This window comes from Oreochromis niloticus, linkage group LG7 (genome assembly GCF_001858045.2).
Source record: "Oreochromis niloticus isolate F11D_XX linkage group LG7, O_niloticus_UMD_NMBU, whole genome shotgun sequence".
Taxonomy (NCBI): Eukaryota; Metazoa; Chordata; class Actinopteri; order Cichliformes; family Cichlidae; genus Oreochromis; species Oreochromis niloticus.
The window spans coordinates 36,079,996-36,101,195 of record NC_031972.2 but is presented as its reverse complement, the minus strand read 5'-3'; the positions used below and the strand labels follow the sequence as shown (position 1 = coordinate 36,101,195).

Genomic DNA, 21,200 nt, shown 5'->3' with positions numbered 1-21,200 from the left:
AGCAATGCTACTGAGATTTTGGACCAATCGTCTCCTCTCTACCGTATAATTCCAACACTGCAAAATAACATGCTCCAAAGTTTCATCCTCTCCACAATAATCACATTTCCCTGAGGCATGTTTCCCTATCAAGAACAGTGTGGAATTCAAACCCGTATGCCCAAATCTCAGTCTTGATACCACCACCTCCTCTCGCCAACTCCTTCTTGTGGATCTCCTCACTCCCACCCCCTTTGAATTTTATATGACCACCTTCCCCTCCTGTCTTCTTCCCACCATTTCTGCCATCTACCCCTCATTTCTAGCTTAATAATACTCTTTACTTCCTCCTGACCAAAATTCAACGCCAGATCAACTATCTCATGATTAGTGGTTTCCTTTGCTAACCTATCTGCTGCTTCATTCACCCTTACCCCATAGTGAGCCGGCACCCATACAAACACTACTGACAGACCCATCATATGCATCCTGAAAAGAGTTTGCTGAACCTCTAATAAAATATCTGACCTACCTTTCGAATGACCAGTCTGTATGTAGCCTGGGAAATGGTTAGCCACACAGGACACAATTACTGGGGTTTTTAATGTGCAGTTTTATTGTCATACTGAATAAACTGAATAAACAAAAAATGTCCTTTGACCTTTACTTTTGTCAAACAGCGGCCATATGGACTTGTACTGAACATCGACAACACGAGAGGTAACGTGGCAAAGTAACAGAATAACTGATTAAACAAAAATGGGCCAATACAATACGAGGAATAAAGGAAATGAAATAAAATACAAAATATGACAGTGGCCTCTGTCTGTGCAGAAGAAAATACAAAGAGCTAAATCACACAAGGCTCCTTTAAAAAAATGTGGAAGTGTTACATACATTTTTATAAACACTTACATTCCCACGTGTGGGGCTAATAAAGGTTATCTTATTCCACAGCAATCTCAGCTCACTTGGAATACTGGAGCACAGACGATCTTGCATTTTGAAATGAAATCCGTTCTGCTGCTTTTTGCTCAGAATACTCTGGGGCTCACATGTGGGCCTGCTTAAGTCTCTTGGTGAACAGAGAGCCAGTTCTGACCGTTGTCTGATACACACTCACGGCCTAACAGTGCATCAACTGGAAGGCAAGGCTCAAAACCAAAAAGAAGATAGTAGGGTGAGTACCCTGTTGTTGAATGAGGAGTAGCATTATAAGCATACACAAGCTCAGGTAGATATTCTGGCCACTTTTTTTTCTTTTCAGGTGAAAGCGTTCTCAGTAAATCATGAAGAGTCCTGTTATATCTTTCACACTGAGCATTTCCTTGTGGTCTGTATGGAGTCGTCCTGGTCTTTTTAACACCATACAACTTGCAAAGTTCTGCTATAATCTCGCTCTCAAAATTTCGTCCTTGATCTGAGTGGAGTCTTTCTGGGACTCCATAAACCATTCCCTGAGCAAAACCTTAGCTGTAGTGTCGGCTTTCTGATCCTTAGTTGGAAACGCCTGTGTGAACTTTGTGAACACGTCAGTCAGAGCCAGCACACTTTCCCGACCATCTGATGCTGGTTCAAGGACAGTAAAGTCCACAGCTACTACCTCCAATGGCCTGGATGCCAGAAATGCCTGCATGGGGGCATTAATCTTTGGCTGCGGCGTCTTAGACAAGACACACCTTTCACAGTTCTTAACCCAGTTCTCCACATCCTCATAGTAACCTACCCAAAAACACCTCTCCCTTAGCAGGATCACCGTGCGCTCAATCCCTTGGTGCCTCATCTTGTTGTGGACACTCTCTAGGACCTGACCTTTGAGGCAAACAGGCAAAAGCAACTGCCATACTGGCCCACGGAGGGACTCTGGAACAACCCTGTACAACAAACCTTCCCTTTCCTGAATAAGGTTCCACTGTTTTAAAAGTTGTCTCACCAGGTTGGATAAGGCTGCCCTTTCCTTGTAACTAGGTTTCGTTCCATGATCCCAAAAAGTTCTGAACCCTGTGATGGTAGGATCACTGCCCTGAAATGCTAATAATTCCTCTCTGGTATAGCCTGGGAGTGTAGGAGTATTTCCTTGCTCTGCCACCGCTCCTGAGCCTGATTCCCAAGCACATATCTGTCTCACCTTACAGCATTCAAGACCTTTAACTACAAGATCTGGTTCCAGAGCAGTCCCTCGCCTTACCAGGATGCAGACAGGGACACAGTCATCAAATTCTGAATCTGGATCAGCCTCCGGCTCCCCTGCAAACTTCTGCCTTGAGAGGGCATCTGCAGCAGCATTAGAACTGCCAGGTCCATACTTCACTTCAAAATCGAAAACTGACCACTGGGCGACCCATCTCTGCTCTACTGCGCCCAACTTAGCCGTTTTAAGATGGCAAAGAGGATTGTTGTCAGTGAGCACAACAAACTTCAAACTGAGTAAGTATCCCCTAAATTTCTCAGCAACAGCCCACTTCATAGCTAGTAACTCTAGTTTCATGCTGCTGTAATTACGGTCATTCCTCTCAGCCTGGCGTAGCCGGCGACTGGCATAGGCTATGACTCGCTTTGTGTCACCCTGTTGCTGATACAATACCGCCCCCTAAACCATTTTGACTGGCATCTGTTTCCAGTACGAAAGGCTGTGTGAAATCAGCAAAACCAAGAATAGGGACAGAGGTAAGTTTTTCCTTTAACCCCTCAAAAGCTGAACTACACATGGGAGTCCACATTGCATCAAAATGGCGGCCTGCCCATCCAGATCTCTTTGCACTTAAGCATTTGTTCACCAGGTCATGTAGTGGCCCTGCAGTCTGTGAGAAGCCTCTGATAAACCTCCGGTAAGAACTACAGAACCCTAAAAAAGACTGGAGCTCTTTGGCAGTGGTTGGGACCTTCCAGTCTTTAACAGCAGACACTTTGGATGGGTCCGTCCCCACCCCCTCAGCTGACACTTGGTGTTCCAGGAACTTCACTGTGTCCTGAAGAAAGGCACATTTTTCGAGCTTCACCTTAAGACCAGTTTCAGCCAAGCGTCTGAGTACAGTTTCAAGTCTTTGGAGATGTTCATAAAATGTTTCAGAAAAAACTAAAATGTCATCAAGATACACAAGTAGCATCTGGAAAATGAGGTCACTCATTGTAGCCTGCATGAGTCGCTGAAAAGTTGCGGGCCCGTTACACACACCGAAGGGCATCCTTACGTACTCATAAAGGCCAAAAGGGGTTGTGAATGCTGTTTTGGGCCTATCACGTTCGTGCATGGCTACCTGGTGATACCCACTTGCTAAATCTATTGTGGAGAAGAACTTAGCACCCCTCAGCACATCAAAGCTCTCATCGATTCTTGGGAGGGGAAAAGCATCACACCTGGTTTTGAGTTGAGCTTCCTGTAGTCGACACACAGCCTCAGACTACCATCAACCTTTCTGACTAGCACTATTGGGGAAGCATATGGGCTAGAACTCGCTTTGATTATAATAATAATAATAATAATAATGCATTGGATTTATATAGCGGCACCCAAGGCACCCAAAGCGCTTTACAATGCCATTATTCATTCACACAAACTTCTGCCCTGGGGCAGACTGACAGAAGCGAGGCTGCCATATCGCCCCTCTGGCCAACACCAGTAGGCGGTAGGGTAAAGTGTCTTGCCCAAGGACACAACGACCAGGACATAGAGGCCGGGGATCGAACCGGCGACCTTCCGGTCACAGGTGCCCTTCCCAACCCCCTGAGCCACGGTCGCCCCGATGATTACTCCCCTCCGTAGCAACTTGCCAATGTGTTCTCTCACTTCATTGTATTGTGTGGGGGGAATCCGTCTGTAGGGCTGTGTCACAGGTATGACATCTGTGAGGTGTATTTCATGTTGCACTTTGTCTGTGTACCCTAGGTCTTCATCTTCTGTTGCAAATACAAATGAGTATTTTCCCAACAGCAAAGCTAGTTGTGCCTGCTGGTCTGTAGTGCCACCAACCTTAACTTTATGTAGAATGGACTGAACATCTGTGGGTGATTCAGGCTGCGTGCTTACGCTCACTTCATCTGTATCTGCTGAAATTCTCTGAAACTGAACTTTACACAACTGGTCATTGTCTACAGTGTTGACCTCAGTCAAAAGTCCAAGTCTAGTCCTGGGTTGCAACCAGATGTCTTCATCAGACAAGTTCATGACCTGAACAGGAAAAATATGCCTCTCTGATGTTATCAAGGTTGGCACAACTACCAACCCTCCAGGTAAAGGGGCATTGCCAGGTTCAAGTAGCATTAAAGGACCTGTTTCACTGACAGTTTTGAGCCCTTTGGCCATGATGGTAGCCGCAGATGAGACCGGGTCATGGACAGCATCTATCCCAGCGAGCCTGGCACATGAAAGTCTGTTTGCTACACTAACCGTTTGTACTCACTGAAAAGCCTGCCTCCAGTTACTGTCAAGGTTACCCTTCATTGTGGTTTTAAACTCTCCATGTACTAGTTCTTGGCACTTTTTAATTACATTAATTCCAAGGAGACAAGGCACAGAGCAAGACTGTGCTGAATCTCTTTCTATAAGAAACCCCCTGTCTGGGATTGTCCGCTCCATCGCCTCTTCTTCCAGCTCCACATAGCCTACATAAGGTATCTCCAGTCCATTAGCTGCCGTGATCTCCATTCAAAGGTAGAAGGATATTTGTGTCTTCTGCTGACCAGTGTTTGTTGAAAAACCCCTCTGAGATGGTACTCACTTGACTGCCAGTGTTGAGGAGACATGATACCTCCACTCCCTGTGTTTGATTTCTACAGTCCTACATACTCGAGTTTGATTTGTCAACATTTCCTGGCAATATGCCCAACCCCTCTGCACTTAAAACAAATGGGCTGACCATCAGGTGTAAATGCAGGCTGTGGTTTAACTCTTGGATTGGGGTCTGGGGGAGTCTGTGGGGCACGTCTACACAGTTCCCCTGCAGCAGTTGATAGTGCAGTCAGTGCTTTTCCTAATTCTGCTAACTGCTCTTCCTGGTGGGCAACAGCCCGTTGCACTTCTTCTAACACTGAAGGGGGGATCGTTGTTTGGAGTGGTTTTAGTTACCGAGCATTGGGCCTCTAAGGCTTCTGATTGAACCATGTGGCTTCTCAACCCTTTCGTGGAATGAGATTGGTAATCCTCCATCCCCCCCGAGCTTCATCCCAAACCTCTAGCAAACTAGAGTGTGGTCTCTCCCTGACAATTTTCCTTAGTTCACGCCTCAGAGTGGCATTCTTTTACTACAGAGCTCAGTATCTGAGAAAGTGCATGGGAATAATCACAGAGATCTTCTCCATCTGCCTGCTTACGGTTGTAAAAAGACTGCAGGAGCTGTGTGACACTACGCCTCTCACCAAACGCATTTCTTAGATAGGCGAATAAATCACTTGGCCCAACTGATTGACCCCTCATACATAACCTCACTTCCTCAAGTGCTGGCCCACGCAACAATGAAAGTATAAAATCACACTGTTCCTCGGTGCTCTGTTCTCTGGACCTTGTCACTCTTTCAACCTCTTCAATAAATTCTTCAACAGACCTCCCTTCCTTTCCCCATTCCCCCGTAAAGACTTGGACCTGGCGTTCACGTGGAACACAAATGTATGAACGGTTAAGGGCACGACTAGCGCTGTCCTATGAGCCCTTGTTTCATCAGTTAATCTAATAGTCATCCCTCCTAAACCATAAGACTGAACTCTAACAAAGGAAAGTAAAGACTAGAAATGATAAATAATATAATAAACTCAAAACTCCGGGTCAACGACCCAGGCATCCTAACAGTTATAAACACTTCAGTGTTAATCCTTTTGTTGTTTTCAGTTGTTTGAACAATCGTTCAAACAACGTTCAGTGACATATAGTGAATATGTCACTGAATGTTGTTTGAACACTGTGTGAATATGTCAGGTGACATTCACTGTTGTACACAAACTGATATCCTGTGACTTATCTCTGCTTTAATCCTGTAATTCAGTGTTATTGGATAAACCCCGGCCTCTTGATAAAATGTTCACGCCTGGTTTCATTGACATCATATCCACCCAGAAATCTGGACTTCATCATTTTGCCCTCACATCATTATCTGAACATTAAAACAGCAGCAATGTTAAAATGAATAATGAAAGGACTTTGTTGGCTCCTTTAAAGGTACAGAATATTAATTTTAAATATATGTTTATGTGTTTAACTTTGACCAATTTGTTATCAACTGATTATGAGTTATTTTTATATTCAGTATAAATCTAATTGTGTGTGCGTCACAAATTTACTTATTAGGTAAAAATCATACTCAGCCTTTTTTATGACTTGTTATCTTATGTGCAGCACTTTGTGATTTGTAGAGATTAGAAAATTATTTTGCTGTTACTATTCATGTTGCATTAGTTATCATTTCATCGACACATTTTTTGAAGCTGTTGAGGTTACATTAAAGTCTGTATTTCAGGTGGTAGCTTAATCACATGATAATCTTTCATTGCAGGTGCAACTGTATTCATGTTATACACATTGCATTGTTGTGCTAATTAAAGAGTTGAAGCTCGGTCAATTAATTGATGGTCGGAAGCTTCAGCGGCGCGAGGTCCGACTGATCTATTGAGTAAAGTGACCTTGAGTTATGAAAGAATTGCATACATGCTTACAATACATCACACATAACTTAGAAACTGAATAGAGGCCTGTGTGTTCGGCAACCGGCTGCAGTGGAGTTCTGCCTGGTAACAGATGACTCAGAGTAAGGTCATGCACTGAGGTTAAGACACATGGGCTCCCATCTAGAAAGGTGCTATAAAATTAAAATTTTATTTTATTTATTTATTTTATTGGTGGCACGGTGGTTAGCACTGTTGCTGCACAGCAAGAAGGTCCTGAGTTCAATTCCCCCATCAGGGTCTTTCTGTGTGGAGTTTGCATGTTCTCCCCGTGTTTGCGTGGGTTCCCTCCGGCTACTCCGTCCAAAGACATGCAGCTTGTGGGGATAGGTTAATTGGATAATCCAATTTGCCACTAGGTGTGAATGTGCGAGTGAATGTGAGTGCGAATGGTTGTCTGTCCCTGTGTCCCTGCCTCTCGCCCTATGACAGCTGGGATAGGCTCCATCGCCTCACTGTGACCCTGAAAAGGATAAGCAGAAGCGGATGGATGGATAATGTATTTATTTATTTACTTAAACTGGTTAAAACTGGTCTACAGACTGGTGTCTGTGACAATAATACAATCTTCAGGTTGACATTAACAGGATGCAGGTAAACAAACACACAGCTCAAAGTTTGAATCATTTATTTTAGAACAATGACCTCCAGTAAAAATCTGTGATCTGTGTTAATCAGATGAGCAGAAACACCCAAATCATTCAGACACATGGATTACAGGGATTACATCACATGGATTAAACAGCAGACATAAAGCATCAAACACAAGAGTCCACGTTAAACATGGTCCAAAACCTTCCCAGTAAAACCACAACAAGCACCAACAACAATGAGATCCTGGATCAGGTTCAGAGTCCAGACAGAGATCATCATCATCATCATCATCAGTCTGCTGAACACAGGAAGCAGCTGCTTTTATAACATCAGACAGAACCAGGACCAGGATCCAGGCTCAGTTAGTGGGAACCAGGATATGACCTGGAAGAAGAAGAGACGAGGACACAGTCACCAACACACTCTGAAAACAAAGAGATCAATGCCAATGATTCAGTAAAGTTTCATGTTTCAGGGCCTGAACCAGGTCTGAGAGTCCTCCAAAAACAGTAAAAACCTGTGTTTGAAACATTAATCTATCTAACAGGTGTCTGAAAATAAACAGCAATGCTCTAAAACTGGGCGAAATGTTAAAACTTCAATATATTAAAAATACTGACGTAAACCAGATCCAAACCAGTTTTAGGCTAATGTAATCTGGTTTCACTTTTGGACTGGTCTGAACTGATTTCTGTGTGTTATGAACTGGTCTGTGAGTGAGAGTCCTGCTCTGACCTCGAGCCTTCCTCCTGTAGTAGATGAATCCAGCCAGAGATAAGATCAGACCCAGGATCAGTCCTGAGGCTCCGATGGCGAGCTTGTTCCTCTCTGACTCAGGCATGGATGAGTCTGAGGACACAAAGGTGAGAGTCACACAAATCTATACACAGACAGGTGTGTACAGGTGTGTAGATACAGACAGGTATTTACCCCAGTCAGTGATTAGAGGTTTCTCCAGGCTGGCGTGCTCCACCTTACAGGAGATCTTCTCTCCAGACCTTCAACACAAACATCACTGACTCTCAGATCTGGACTTTAAATGTTTAAACTTTAGTGCTGACCTCATGATAAAATTTGTTCTGGTTTCATTATTAGAAATGACGCTCCTGGACCTGATGTGGACTCACCTGGGTGTGTGCTCCAGGTGTGAGTGGGTCTGGTAGTACCAATCACCATCTGCCATCTCCTCAGTGGAAGTGACATCAGAGGTGACTTCCTGTCCATCTCTCAGCCAGCTCACTTTGATGTATTTGGGGAAGAAGTCATAGACGCTGCAGACCAACATGGCAGGATGCTGACTGTAAGCAGGTGTTGTGGAGTGAAGTCTGACGTACGGCTTAACTAGAGGATATTATGAGTTTCTGTTATTGTTAACGTCATATCATCAGGGATGATTGTATACATGTGCATTAATAAAGATACTGTCAACAGTAGAGTCACATATAACCAGTCTGACATCAGATGATGAATCAGCTGTGAGAAGAAACATCAGCAGCTGTAAACATCATTATTATAAGGTAACACATGCAGAGCTGTATGTGCTGAAAATCTACCAGACTTGAACCTGGGTCAGTTTTTATTAATATCCAGAAAAGTGCTGACTCAGAGTGAAACCAGTTTGAATCATCAGTGAACTGTTCCTCCTGCAGATCAGCTGCTGTGCTGGTTTAAAAGTAAAAACTGACACATGGAGACTAGACGATAAACTAACACCTTAACTCATCCACACATAAATAAACCCTGAGTGTTTTCACTCAGTTTAATGTACCATCCAGAGCCAGCAGGGGGCGCTCTGTCGGTCTATTTGATCATATTGCTCAACCAGTCAAACACAGATGGGTCACAAAACAGCTGCTGGCTGATGGAGGAAAATGCTCTGCTCTCCTGCTCACTGCACAGAGAGGAAGTCACTCCTGTGAACAGCTTGGTCAACACTCATGGTGCATTTATGTGCACTCGTAAATCTAGCCATCTATAGCCCAAAAGCAGAAGACACAGAATCAGTTTCCACTCTCAGACAGCTTCCCCTCCACAGGAGGTCTGAGCTGGTTCTCCTCATGTTCCTCTGAGCTGCTGCTGCTGGGAGCTGATTTCATTCAAGTAAGTAAAGCTTATTCATTGAGTGCTTTTCACAGACAAACAGTCACAATAAATACCAGCATTAAGTGCCAAAATAGTGAAATATTTAATAAGACAATATCTGTGTGTGTGTTTCCTCTGGGTTATAATGGGAACTTTATAATTGTTTCAGTATATTTAATAGCTCCACTGTTACACTGACTCATAGATCTGAGCTGTAAATGTGTGCAGGTGTGAAGCTGCTACACAAGCTCTGAAAATCAGAATCAATAAATAAACTGCAGACGGGCTTTTGATTTAAAATAAATGAAGTAGAAGAAAAGCGTTATATTAACCTGTCAGGCTGCTTCATGCTGTTAGAGATATTTATATCGAAATATAAAAAAAATAAATATGAGCAATATTTGAGCTTAAAGAGGTTCAATGAATCATCAGTGTGTTATAACGAACAGCTGCAGTTTGCCCGTTTCACCAGCAGGGAGCGCCACAGACTGAGGTTAGAGTGTCACAGTCAGTGATTTATTAAAGTTATTGATCATCAGCGTCTGACCTGCAGCTGTGGGTCCATCATAAATGATTCAGAGTGAGGTCAACATGAACACCTGATGATGTCACACAGACCAGCACACTCACCTGATTTAGACAGAGGGTTGCTGTACCAGATACCAATGTTGGGTACGCAGTACGTCTCCTTCTCAGCTTTCACTTGAGTCAGGTATGCACCACTGTTCCAGTACTCTGCTTTCTTCACTCCGAACTCAGTGAATCCAACAAACTTCCTCACATCACTGTCAAACCTGGTGACCTCGATCTTGTTGTAATAGTAAGATCTCATGTACTTGATGTCCTTCGGCTCAGTGGAGTTAAAGTCACAGCGAGACACCACATACATTTTGAACCCATCTGAGAACAAACACAACATCAGACTGTGAGCTGATCATACCTGCTGAGTACAGATGTACAAATAACTTATGTTGATCATGTATATATCTATTTACTTCTCCAAAAGTTGATTCTGTTCATCTGGACGTAGCGTTTTGTGGGAGAAATGTTTCGTCACTCATCCAAGTGACTTCTTCAGTCTCAGCTGACTGCAGGTTTCAATCTTATAAACAGTACATTTGCATAATGAGTGAAACCAGCCCACTGAAGGAACAATGGGCTGTGAGGTCAGTTCCTTAATCATAATTATGCAAATTCCCATGACCATTGATCAACAATGGGAGTTTGCATAATTATGATGAAGGAACTGACCTCACAGCCCATTGTTCCTTCAGTGGGCTGGTTTCACTCATTATGCAAATGTACTGTTTATAAGTGTAGGAGCCGTTTTTGGGTTAATACCGTATGTGGCCGCTAGAGGTCACCTTTATCTGTTTTGTTCATGTAAAGGTATTTAAGGTAGACGCACGTAATCAGCGTCAGGTGTGTCGTTAATTGTACGAAGGCAAACAGTTTGTGACCGCTGCGCTGTTATGTCAAGATGGTGTTGGAATAAAGAACAAAAAGGACAAGATAAGTACAGCTGGATTTATTGACTGTTTACTTAATTCATACATACCAGTGACATCGCGTCACCCCCCCGTTAACGACCACCTCGGTGGCTTCAAGCGTAGGCTTAGCCTCTACAATAAGATTGAAACCTGCAGTCAGCTGAGACTGAAGAAGTCACTTGGATGAGTGACGAAACGTTTCTCCGACAAAACGCTACGTCCAGATGAACAGATTCAACTTTTGGAGATTTACTTTCCTGGATGATTGAGAATGCATCAAGACATCTCTCTACTTCATGTATACATCTCTCTACACTGTTAAAAAAAACATCGTAAAACAACGGTAATCTTCCGGCAGCTGGGGCGCCAAAATACGACCGTGAAATAACAGAAAATAACTGTCCCGTAAAAATACGGTCATTTTCAGTAGTGAAAACAGAGTTTGTTGTGCTAATGTTACATGGGATTCTGCCTTTCCCAAGTGCTTTTAGACATCAAATTAGGAACATTGTAACGTGATCAAACAATGAAATTACATATAAACAAGGTCAATGAATGTGGCAATATGAATCATAATATGTAAATGTCCAGAAATATACCGTTAACAGTTGGTTTAACTAATAATGGATTGCATGGCCTGGGACAGACTGACAGAGGAGAGGCTGCCGTATCGCACCATCGGCCCCTCTGGACATCGCCAGTAGGTGAAGTGTCTTGACCAAGGACACAACGACCGAGAGGGTTCGAGCCGGCAACTTTCTGATCGCAAGGCGAACTGCTAACTCATGAGCCACGATCGCCCTAACTAGCAATGATAATAATACTTATGTGATGTAACACAAGCTTATAGGAGACATGTTATATACTTTACTGTAGCATTACATTTGAATCCAACAGTTCAGTCTTTCAAATAACGGACAGATATTTGTGGAATCATGATACAGTTGTGAATGTATTTTAACAATCTAAATATGCATATGTACAAACAGATACATTTAATGATCATGACAATTATGTTTCATTACATTACAGTGATTTGACGTTAATTTACATTTGAAATGTGAAGTCAAAGTCTATTTACGTAACTTTAATGATATTCTAGAAGAACAGAACAAAACTGTAAAATGCACGATTCTTTCCTACGGTCGCAGCCATACCCGCGACCTTGTTGTTGTTAGTTCACATTCATTGGCCGATGCTTAGCGTCATGTTATTATGTGTCCCAACATCCAATGGCATATCACAATGTTTTCATGGCCACACCCTCACCCCAGGTGCAGAGGCCTATTTCTGTTCAGGCATGTTGTGAATACTTTGAGATTTATATTAATGCAATTCCTACCTCTACATTTATTAAAAAATATATATAGTTATCACAGCGTGGCCATGAACTGATTTAGATCGTGGCAAAAGAATCTTAACAAAACAGCTCAAAGATATTGAGCTTGTTACTCAACCCCAAGCTGGTAGGGTAGGTAGGGGGAGCTCTTTATTTAAACACTTTCAGGTGTTTCCATGTGCCTCAACCTTCAACAACAGCAGAACAGCAGTCACTCATGGTACATGAGTGACATCCTGCTACAAAACAACAACTGTCAGTGACTCTGCACTACGGTGTAGACACAACATTCAAGATATCAGTTAAAAGTAACTAACCATAAACAATAAAACAAGAACATCTAAACAGCAGCGCATGTCCCAAGGCATGATGGGAGAGAACTAGCTGTTTCTGGATGTATTTTTACGGTCTAAATATGCATGTACAGAAACATATGTTTAACAAACAAGTACATTGTGTTTTACTATATTTACAGTGATGTTATGTTGTTTTACCTTTGACATGTAAGATCACAGTCTGCTTATGTAAATTGAATGATATCCTAGGAAGACAATACAAAACTGTAAAGAATTACAGTAATATACTTTGACATTACTATTTTTTGGAACAGTGTAACATGTTTAGTTTTAAAGGACACCTTCCTGCCTTTAGTCTCATCCAGAAGTATCATCCAGAAGTCTGCACGATGGGTTTCATAGTTTGTAATGAACCTTTGACAGTTAAACATAACATGACCGAAAAAGCAAAAAAAAAGAGAAAGAAAATCACACAAATTATATGTTAACCTCATTTATTTTTAGTTAAGTAAACTAAAAATTCTAACAGACAGCTGGTGCTTAGAATACAGTTGAATAACTATTAAAAAACAGATGATGTAATATTTCTGTCCAGGTTGCAGTCTGCATTATGAACATGCTGTTGCAAACTCTGCTCCTCTCGGTGGAAATGCGCCTTCTCTTTCCTCTTTGTATAAAACATTTTAAAAGTCAGTTTAATCTCAAAATTCACTATTAAATCCAAAACACACCAGATAAAGAAAAGTGAATGGTTCAGTCTAACACATGTGCCAGTGAACCATTAAACGTCTGTAAAATCTGCAGTTATGAAACGTAACTTTAACCTCAGCCAAACCGATTTGCTCAGTTGTAAATAAAACAGTGAAGTAAACATGACCCGACAGACAAAACCTGAGTGAATTAAGTCCAGCGTTTAACCACTGAGAGCTAAAACTCAGGTGAGGTTTCAAAGCTGTGTGCCGTGATTGGACATCAGCCACCGATAAAGCTGGTTCGCCTATAAAGTGCTCTGTAAGGAAACAAGCTCCAGCAGCTCTGCGCTCGGGAGAAATACTATATTTACTTATCTTGTGCAGAAAAATGTGCTGACATTGCGTTATATCGAGCACCGGCTGCACAGTTAAACTGTGACTATCACCAGGTAACGTGGGCGTGTTTCATGAATTAGCAGCAGGTGTTAAACAGCTGACAGGTGAGGAGGAGGATGCATGCAGGTAGTGATGGCCAAATGAAGCTTTCTGAAGCTTGTATTGAAAAACGGTTCATTACTCAAGGCTTTTCAGCACAGTCCTCTCTGGTGACATCTTGTGTCCAAAAGTATGAAGAGCAGCTTGAATCCACAAAATAAAACCAACTGCTTCATAATGATTGTCCACTCATTGGATATATTGGGCTGCTGTCGTGTTGCTTTGAACGTGTAATTTTTGGTGTTAAAAACATGTAGTTTATTTGTTTAATAAATAATTTTGACCAGTAAACCTTCCTGGTTTGAACATGCACCATGGTGTGGTCTTTCTTTGCTTGTGACTTCTTGATGTTGGTAAATACAATAATTGAAAAACACCACGTTACATATAACATACATATAATAATGCACATTATGGAGTATGCTTCTGCTGTGAGGTCCTGCCTCCATGTACTTATGCATTTAATCTCTAGACGGGTATATTTATAAATAATATTATATTAGGGAAACTTACATATTTTTGACCTGGGGGTAGAATTGATTTTGAAATGGAAAATGCTCATGAACTTGCAAATTAAAACCATGATGCATTTAAGGAAACCCTTTCTCATTTTTATTCAAGAAGAGAATTTGTTCCACTGTGCGATGGCCGAACCTCCTCTTCGTGGAGATAATTTCTCCTGCCTTAAGGAGAATGTCTTCACATGGCACAGAAGAGGCTGCAGTGCAGAGAAACTGGTAGAGAGGCAGTTATACAGTCTACCTGGGTCCTACAAACTATCAGCTAAAGGGAATAAATAAATTAAATTGCTGCACATTTTGCAGACTAACATTTTAAGATTATATTTTTAAATAAAATATATCTTTGTATAACATTAAATGTTACGAGTCAAATGGAAGTTTTTCTAAAGTTATTTAATGATATTTATATTATGAAAAGCAGATTTTTTACATTTCAAGTTTGTCCAGTTTTCAGATAAAATAAAGACGCACAAAACAAATCAAACAGCCAGAACACAAAGCTGGAAAACCCACCGACCAGAATCAACTCAAAACACTCCCACACAACAGAACCAAATCTCTCAGTAGAATGATCAGTGGTTCGCTATCTGTCACCATCAACACACTCCACAAATCCCGCAAATGATTCACTTCCTTCCATTTGAATCAGGTACCGAAGCAGTTACGTGCGTAATGAAGCTTCGGACGTCACTGGTCACGTGACTTTTGCCAAACGAAGCAAGCCTCGACACAGTGGCCGTTTATCAATGCCCAAGTACGCGAGTACGTACTCGCGTTCTCGGTGAGTACGTACCCGCCGAGAACGCACGGGAGTACGTACCCGCCGAGAACGCGAGCACGGACTCGTGGGCCGTTTCTCAATTCTCAAGTACGCGAGCACGGACTCGTGATTTGTACAGTCGGAACACCTGCGTACGTGATGATGTCACAGGTCCGGAGTTTTTACTGCCGTCCCCTCTTAATTTAACTGTAAGTAACATGTTATGAAGCTTAACTTTAATCACAGCCAAACCGGTTTACTCAGGAACAAATAAAACACTGAAATAAACCAAACATTAACATTTAGAAGTGATCTAAGTGACTTATATATCATTGTTAACCTCAGTAGTGAAACCTCTATTAATAAAAATAGTGTACATGTACATACGTGTACATACCTTAATAAAAACAAGCAGGTGAGATGTTAGAACGCTTTTATTTCTATTCTAGTGGACACTCAATACTATAGACAGCTGCTGGAGTTTCTTTAACCTGAGTAGTGAGAAGTCCGCGAGCGGGGGGGGGTTGGAGTCCGCTGTTGAGTTTTGGACGAAATGCATTCTGGGATATTTAGCTGTCCCAAGTCTACACCGATGCATGCTCGATAAAACGGGCGGATCGAGAACACATCCGGGACTTTTTCGCGTTCTCGGCGTGATGCGTACTTCGAATTGGAACAGTACTTGGTCTCTGACTGATGACGTATCACGAGTACACGAGAACGCAAGTACGCACAAGTACGCATATTGATAAACGCCCAGTGCTTCTGAACCAGTGTGTTGTTTTTTTCGACACACGCTCCGGAGCGTCAGCTTCAAACGGGCCATCACTACATGCAGGTAAACTGAGGGTCTGCTGAGCTGATCGCTGGTGTCATTAGAAACATGTCAGCTTGTTCTTTATGTTTCAGAAGCACAAGTGCAGGCGGAAAGAGACGATCGCTCTGTGAAAATGAGAATCTGCGAATGCAACATGTGAAACACGGAGAGTGGAATATGTAAACAAACTGGTTAATGTCCCCCCCTCAAAACAAATACACACAAAATACACAGCATGTTAGCAGAGCGATGCTACTGTGGACTGAGGAGCTATTGTCTTGATGTGAGCTTCTACTCAGGGTTGTTTCTTCCAGTTCAGAGCAGAAATGTTTTTGTTAAGAAACTGGATGTTGTATTTCCCCCCTTGAATAAGAATACTATGTATATCATGGGAAGCCTGCAGGAGCCTCAGCTTACTGCAACATGAATAAGGGAAGGTTCAGGGTCACCTGATCCACCCGAACTGTATTATTTGTCAAAAGGAAAGTTTTAAGACTAATCTCAAAAGCAGAGACAGGTGTTTGAATTCATACTGGAAGCTGTTTCTACAGAAGAGGAGAGCTTAAGGCTCTGCCTCCCTCTCAACTTTAAAGTGCTCTTGGAACCAGAAGTAAGGCTGCAGCGTGAAAGAATATCAGAAAGACTTTGGATGAAATTTGGCCCTTCAACTGGATGAACCAGAAGACATTGTTCAGAGTAACGTCAACAATCAAGGATAACTCAAGGATGACTTTGTGAATTTGATGCAATATGTTGTTGTTTTTTGCACTGACTGTGCAAATGTGTTTTTCATATAACCCTGTAAAGTCAGGGTGAGCCTGAATAGTTCAATACAGTTAATGCAGCACAATCATTTTCAGAAATTCATTACAAATCATTCTTGTTAGTTGATGTCAAACGTTCAACACATTCTTCCTGTGGGCCACATTTCATCTCTATCCACTGCAATATTTGCACAAAGATTTAAGGCAAGATCATCTCAAATAACAGTACTGTAATGTACGCTGTCCACAGTCAGTGGGTCCTGGACAGTGTTGTCATTGTCACATACTAATATGTTAAATATAATGTTAGCTATTCAGTAGTTTGACACAAAAAAATAAATTTAACTTCAGGAGATCTTATACACCCGAGGCCTCAAGTGTCTTCTGGGCCAGCGTCCTTTAGAAACACGTGTGGCTCTGAGCTCTCCCGTGCTACATTTATGCCATCTCTGATCACACATATGGTTGTTTAACTTTAAATGATGCTCTTAATGTAAAAATACAATCATTGCTGTTTTTATGAATTTTGAAAATGACCATATTATTAAAAAAAATCAAAACATTATTTTATGTTTTCATTAGCTCCTTTTGTGGGGTTTTTTGTGTTTCTGAAGAAACAAACTTTAGGTTCACATATTTGCTGTTGTTTAGTGTTTTATAGTTCAAACTTCAAATGGCAAAGTCTAAATCTTTTATTCGTCCTGAGAGCCGCATTCAGTAAAAATCTGTAATTTTTCTTGTTAGACACTCACAGTAAAACAAAAAACTCCCAGATGTTGAGAGTAGTCCTGAAAAAATGGACATACAGCAGATTTTATGACACCTTTACAGCTAAAGACAACAACATAATTCCCGGCGGCCTGTTTAGCATTACATATTTTTAAAGAAGTAAATCCTGTCCCTCGTCTCTTTGTCGCTCTCTGCACCACCACACTCTGTCTCTGAGCGTCTGTCCCCCTTCTTTCACATAATTTCACCTGCTTGTCCTCCTGCCTGTTCTGCGTGCGAGACAATCCCTCAGTCTCTGTCTGTCCCTCCTCGGATGTTTCCCACGGACCCCATCACACCTTCCCAGGGCATTGCAGTTCCTGGTTTTCCTGGCTTGAGTTATATCCTTGTTCCGCTGGTTGTTCCTGATCATGTATGTGAAAGAAATAAATCTGTAGTTCCTGTGAATGTTGTACTGAGTTTGCTTTTCTCCTTTAAGTGTCCTTTAATCCAGCTTTTAATTCAGATTGTGCGTTTCTTTGTTGCTGATGGGTGGGTCACCATCCACCATGGTTACTGTGGTAATCTCTCTTTGGTGGTCAGTTGTTATGTGACATATGAAAGATAAAATTGATCCTGTGTTTCCTCCTCTTCAGTGGGTCATGTCTTAAAAGATAACATCATGTTGTTTAAATAAGATGCTGAAATATATAAACCACAAACTGGTCACGCAGCAAATCATCAGCAGTGTCGCTGTCTGCCTTACAATCTGAGTCGCCTCCTGCTCGCTGTTAGAAACACTTCATATGTCAGTGTGTGAAAGTGAGAAAAATAAAACACAATATATATTTAATTGCACATGAATGAATTACCTGGACACACAAAACATCCAGATTTAGAAGGATTTTAATTGATTAAGATTTTGAGCAAACAGCAGAAATGAGTGAAAGTGTGATAACAACATGTTAACATTTCCTCAGAGTTATTTAAGAAGGCTTTGTTCTCTTAATGACAATCAGCTGTTAAACAGTAAAGCAAATACAGACAGATGTATGGAGAAAAAAACTAATAAAATAAAACCTTTGCTAATAAGAAAAATCCTCCTGATGTCCATAAATATAGTGAAATAAAAGGTTCTTAAAGTTATAAAGTAACATGTCGGGTAAAGTTCTTCATGTTTGGACTTGAACTTGAGTAAATGTGTTGATCTAGTTTCCAACAGTTGCAGCAAACACATGGAGCAACACAACGAGAGCACACAGTGAGGTGAAGTGAGTGAAGTGGATCAGGTTCTCACCACTGCAAAACACACCCACACATGTGGTGGGAGGAGCAGTGGGAGGAGTGGTGGGAGGAGTGGTGGGAGCAGTGGTGGGAGAAGCAGTGGGAGGAGCAGTGGGAGGAGTGGTGGGAGGAGCAGTGGGAGGAGCGCTGGAAGGAGTGGTGGAAGGAGCAGTGGGAGGAGCAGTGGGAGGAGTGGTGGAAGGAGTGGTGGGAGGAGTGGTGGAAGGAGTGGTGGGAGGAGTGGTGGGAGCAGTGGTGGGAGAAGCAGTGGGAGGAGCAGTGGGAGGAGCGCTGGAAGGAGTGGTGGAAGGAGTGGTGGGAGGAGTGGTGGAAGGAGTGGTGGAGGAGTGGTGGGAGCAGTGGTGGGAGAAGCAGTGGGAGCAGCAGTGGGAGGAGCGCTGGAAGGAGTGGTGGAAGGAGTGGTGGAGGAGTGGTGGAAGGAGTGGTGGGAGGAGTGGTGGGAGCAGTGGTGGGAGAAGCAGTGGGAGCAGCAGTGGGAGGAGCGCTGGAAGGAGTGGTGGAAGGAGCAACAGTGGGAGGAGCTGTGGGAGGAGCAGTGGGAGGAGCTGTGGTTTGTAATGAACTGTGTGGGGAGGTGAAGGTAACAAAGCCTGGTGGTGTCCCTGTAACTGTGTCGCTGATCCGTTTCTGGTACTGGGACACAGGAGTGTAGACTGAAGGAGATGGAGAGCATCCAGACACAATGAGAACTCCACTCTGCAGCCACACTGATTCACTCTGAGTCATCAGTGGTGCCCCAGCAGTAGCCTGTGGAAAGACAGAAAGTTATCAGGACAGATGTGTAACTGTTAGAGGTCGACCTTTGTCACCTGAGAAAGTTTGAACTTTGTTGGTAGTTTTGTTACAAACTGCTGAAATAAATTAAGTGAGCCATTGATCATCCCAGTATGACACAGTCAGGAAAACTTCATGGATATGAACCACTGTGAATTTCAGCTGCTTTGCTGAAATGAAAGTGACGATTCCACAGACAGAAAGTGTCAGACAGCTCTTTTAAAGGAATCAGTTCCATCAAATAAAGTAGATTTTTTTTAAAACAACAACCTTTGATAAAACATGAATATTAATATTTATGGTCAATTACAGCAAAACAAGTAAACCAAAGTGTGACTAAAGGTGAGATTATCTCAGAGACTGTCAACAACAGATTATAATAAATAAAGTTGTGCTCACCAAACATGAATCTGTCTCTCTAGTACAGATGATGTTGTCTGTGAGCCATGGAAAGCTGGCTTTGCACTCATTGTTTCCCACTATTGGTACAATTTCCTCCTGCAGGTTATTGCTGAAGATGCCATCTAGTTGGAGAGTATTTAGACATCAGGCTTTCCTAAAGACTCCAACACAATACTGTAAAATACAATAAATGTTTAATGATTTACCAGTAAAGCCGACGGCCCAGCTGCTGGTCTCATTGTTGAAAGTGCTGTTTCCTGAGGCTAAGCAGATCGGCCAGATGTAGTCTGTGAAATTCACAGGAGCCGACAGCTTCAGAAGACAAATGTTCTCATCAGTCGACGGGTTGAATCCAGGATGGCAGGTGATGTTTACCACTGTGCGATTCACCTCATTTGAGTTTGGACCTGACAGGCTGTTCCGGCCCAGATAGACCACCATGCTGCTGGAGACCAACTGGAAAATTCTGTTTTCCAAAGGTTGCATGAAAGTGTCAGACAGTTCAGTGCAGGTTAAACTGGTTAGTTAACAACACTGTGGTGAAGGTTACAGAGGTGCTCTATGTTGCACTGGTGCAGAGCGTGGTCAGAGTGCATCAAGGTTAGCAGAAAGCTTTACAGTGTGCAGGGATATCAGCCACAGAGCTCAAGTAACATCTGTTTACATGTTGTTGAACCGAGCAGTGACGTGAGGTCAGCTGATCACAGCTGCACACACAGAAAACACAACAAATGACTTTTTCTCACTGAGTCTTTTCCCCACTTTGCATTGCTGCACCTGATCTTAGTTCAGTGTTCATTAATGACCTCACAGAGGTGCGTAGTTGTATTTAACAGCAGCAGCTTTGCCATTTAAAGTTTTCATGCTAACCATCTTATGACATCAACGAATGAGGTCAATGTTTTCATTTGACAGCATAACTATGACCAATGAACTCTTCTACAACACCATGAAATCCATGGAAGGACTTTATAGTCTTGGATGAAATGAAAGTAATGTGGCATCAGGTTTGATTGTTGTGGAGACAGCAGCTTGTTGGTTTTAAATGGCCTGTATTTTTACAGGCCTGGGGCGCACTGACAGAGGCGGGGCTGCTGGCGCCACCGGGCCCTCTGACCACCACCAGTAGGGGAAGTGTTTTGCCCAAGGACACAACGACTGTGACTGTCCAAGCTGGGGCTTGAACTGGCAACCTTCCGATTACAAGATGAACTCCCAACTCTTGAGCCACGATCGCCCGTTTTTAAATGTTAAAAGAAGTGAGAAAATATTTAAAAATATCTCTAGTAATTATTTACTGCTCATAAATATTACACTTCACTTTCACCATCATATTATTCCTCAACAAAGTGTGAACGTGCAGCAGTAACTCACCTTGGTAAATATGCATCTGTCAGCACCCACTGCTCGTTGATCAGAGACCCTCCCAAACCATCAATGGGGGACACAGACCCTCCAACAAAAAGGTTTATAACAGCGAACCAGGGCCAACTTCCTGGTGCTGCATCATGAACTCCTGTGATGTTGCTGC

The 21,200-nt window shown here is 42.5% G+C and overlaps 1 protein-coding gene across 1 annotated transcript in view; it reads right to left on the bottom strand.

Annotated features, from left to right (window-relative positions):
• Positions 1 to 7,241: 7,241 nt before the first annotated feature.
• Positions 7,242 to 21,200, bottom strand: part of LOC100703853 (HLA class II histocompatibility antigen, DRB1-8 beta chain) — a 222,926-nt gene continuing 208,967 nt past the window's right edge. Inside the window, exons 2-6 of the mRNA XM_025908541.1 lie at positions 9,937 to 10,206; positions 8,352 to 8,565; positions 8,155 to 8,222; positions 7,960 to 8,073; positions 7,242 to 7,608 (exon numbers count right to left, since the gene is read on the bottom strand). Of these exons, the coding sequence (XP_025764326.1) occupies positions 7,583 to 7,608; positions 7,960 to 8,073; positions 8,155 to 8,222; positions 8,352 to 8,565; positions 9,937 to 10,206 (692 nt within the window). The 3' untranslated portion in view covers positions 7,242 to 7,582. The remainder of the gene's footprint in view (positions 7,609 to 7,959; positions 8,074 to 8,154; positions 8,223 to 8,351; positions 8,566 to 9,936; positions 10,207 to 21,200) is intronic.